Raw genomic sequence first — 1,862 nt, forward strand, 5'->3', positions numbered from 1 at the left:
AGGCCAAATACCTTTTCTTATTTCCTCCAGAAAAGAGAATCTTGACACTTCAACAATTCACACATGTAAGGCCACCAAAGAGTTTATTATAAAGGAAAAAGCAAATCCATGACATTTTCAGCATTGCTTTCTAAACAATATTTCTCTACAAGGACCTTTTGCTTTCTGCCCCCTGCCACACCACAGGCAATCTCAGTGGCATGCACTTCTGAAGTGCCAGCTGGTATTAAGAGTTTTCCTATTCAAAGGAACTAGAAGTGTCTTTTGCATCTGTCACCAAGGTAGCTCTGGGTGCCAGACAAGGTTTTCCTGAGCACTTTCCTGAGGGCGTCCCTGACCTCCCTGTCCCTCAGGCTGTAGATGAGGGGACTGATCAGGGGTGTGAGGATGGTGTAGAAAAAGAACACTTTGTTGAGCTGCCTCAGCAGGGGTCTCCTGGGCAGCATGTAGACAACAAAGAGGGTGCCATAGAAAATAGTAACAATGATGAGGTGAGAGGAGCAGGTGGTGAAGGTCTTCTGCCTGCCTGTGCTGGAAGGTTTCCTCAAGATGGCAGCTATGATGCACATGTAAGAGGCTAGTGTGAACAGAAAGGGAAAAACTACATCCAAGATGCCAAATATGCAAGAAACAAATGTGATCCCTCTGGTGTCACTGCAGGCAAGCTCCAGCAATGGGGTAAAATCGTAGAAGTGGTCAACTGCCTTGGGGCCACAGAATTGAAACTGGGATAAGACGACTGTGACTGCCACCAGCAACAGTGAACCCCCTAGCCAAAATGCAGCTACTGATGTAAAGAGACCTTCCAGGCCATGAAGCTTGCATAGAGCAAGGGCTGGCATATGGCCAAGTACCAATCACAGGACATGACCACCAGCAGATAACTGTAGCTGCAAAGGAACCAAAGAAGTAGAGCTGAGCCACACAGCCATGAGCAGAGATGGTGCTGTCCCCAGTCAGGAAGCTGGCTAGCAGCCTGGACAGGATGGTGGAGCTAGCAGGTCACCAAAAAGGACAGATTGCCCAGGAAGAAGTATATGGGAGTGTGCAGATGTCGGTCTGCCACCACCAACACAATAACAAGGATGTTCCCATACATGGTAACTGAGTAGATTATAAGCAAAAGGAGAAAGAGAAGGTTCTGGAGTGTGGGGATATAACTTAATCCCAGCAGCACAAAATCCATGGGTAATGTCCTGTTGTCCCTTTCCCCTTCTTCCATGCAGTGTGTCTTTCATTTCCTCAGTTACCACAAAGAGGGGCTACAAGAAAGAAAAACTTTTCAGCATTTATCTTCAACATTTTTTTGTGAAGGACATTGTTCTCTTCACATTTGTTTTATGGGTTTCATGCCTAGTGAAAGCAGAAGATAAATATTCTTCCTACTGGTAAAACAGCATTCACCCCAGCAGAACCACTGCACACTCTAGAGGCAGGCTGCCCAGTAGAAGTTCTTTCTCACTGCAGAATAAAACTAAGTTGTTCATTTGCTCACACAGAGACAAAGAACTTTCATATGTCTGTGGGTATGCCCAGGAAGACATGTTATAGGTGGCAAGGACTGACATCCACCTGCTCTCAGGAAAGAGAAAGTATGCCAGAAGGAAAAAATAAACACTTTCCAAAAAAGCCCATTGTGTGAAATGTCATGCCAGACACCACCCTTCCTCCAAAGCAAGGGATGGGCACATTGCAGGCACAGTGGCCACAGCTCTCTGAAACAATCATGTGAAGAAAGGATTCCCACCCCACTGCTTTCCCACCACCCAACAAGCCAATTTCTTTCACTGAGAAAAGGCAGATCAGGGCCTCAGACAAACGAGGGACTGTGCTATCTGACTGCCAGAGAGCATGCTAAAAAC

At 46.3% G+C, this 1,862-nt stretch overlaps 1 protein-coding gene across 1 annotated transcript; it reads right to left on the minus strand.

The window, feature by feature from the left end:
• Window positions 1-251: 251 nt before the first annotated feature.
• Window positions 252-1,222, minus strand: LOC104035856 (olfactory receptor 5AP2-like). The gene is given in 4 exon segments (XM_075724758.1): window positions 252-787; window positions 790-885; window positions 888-997; window positions 999-1,222. Coding segments are annotated over 4 exon segments (966 nt in total).
• Window positions 1,223-1,862: the final 640 nt, after the last annotated feature.

Source organism: Pelecanus crispus, chromosome 24 (genome assembly GCF_030463565.1).
Source record: "Pelecanus crispus isolate bPelCri1 chromosome 24, bPelCri1.pri, whole genome shotgun sequence".
Classification (NCBI taxonomy): Eukaryota; Metazoa; Chordata; class Aves; order Pelecaniformes; family Pelecanidae; genus Pelecanus; species Pelecanus crispus.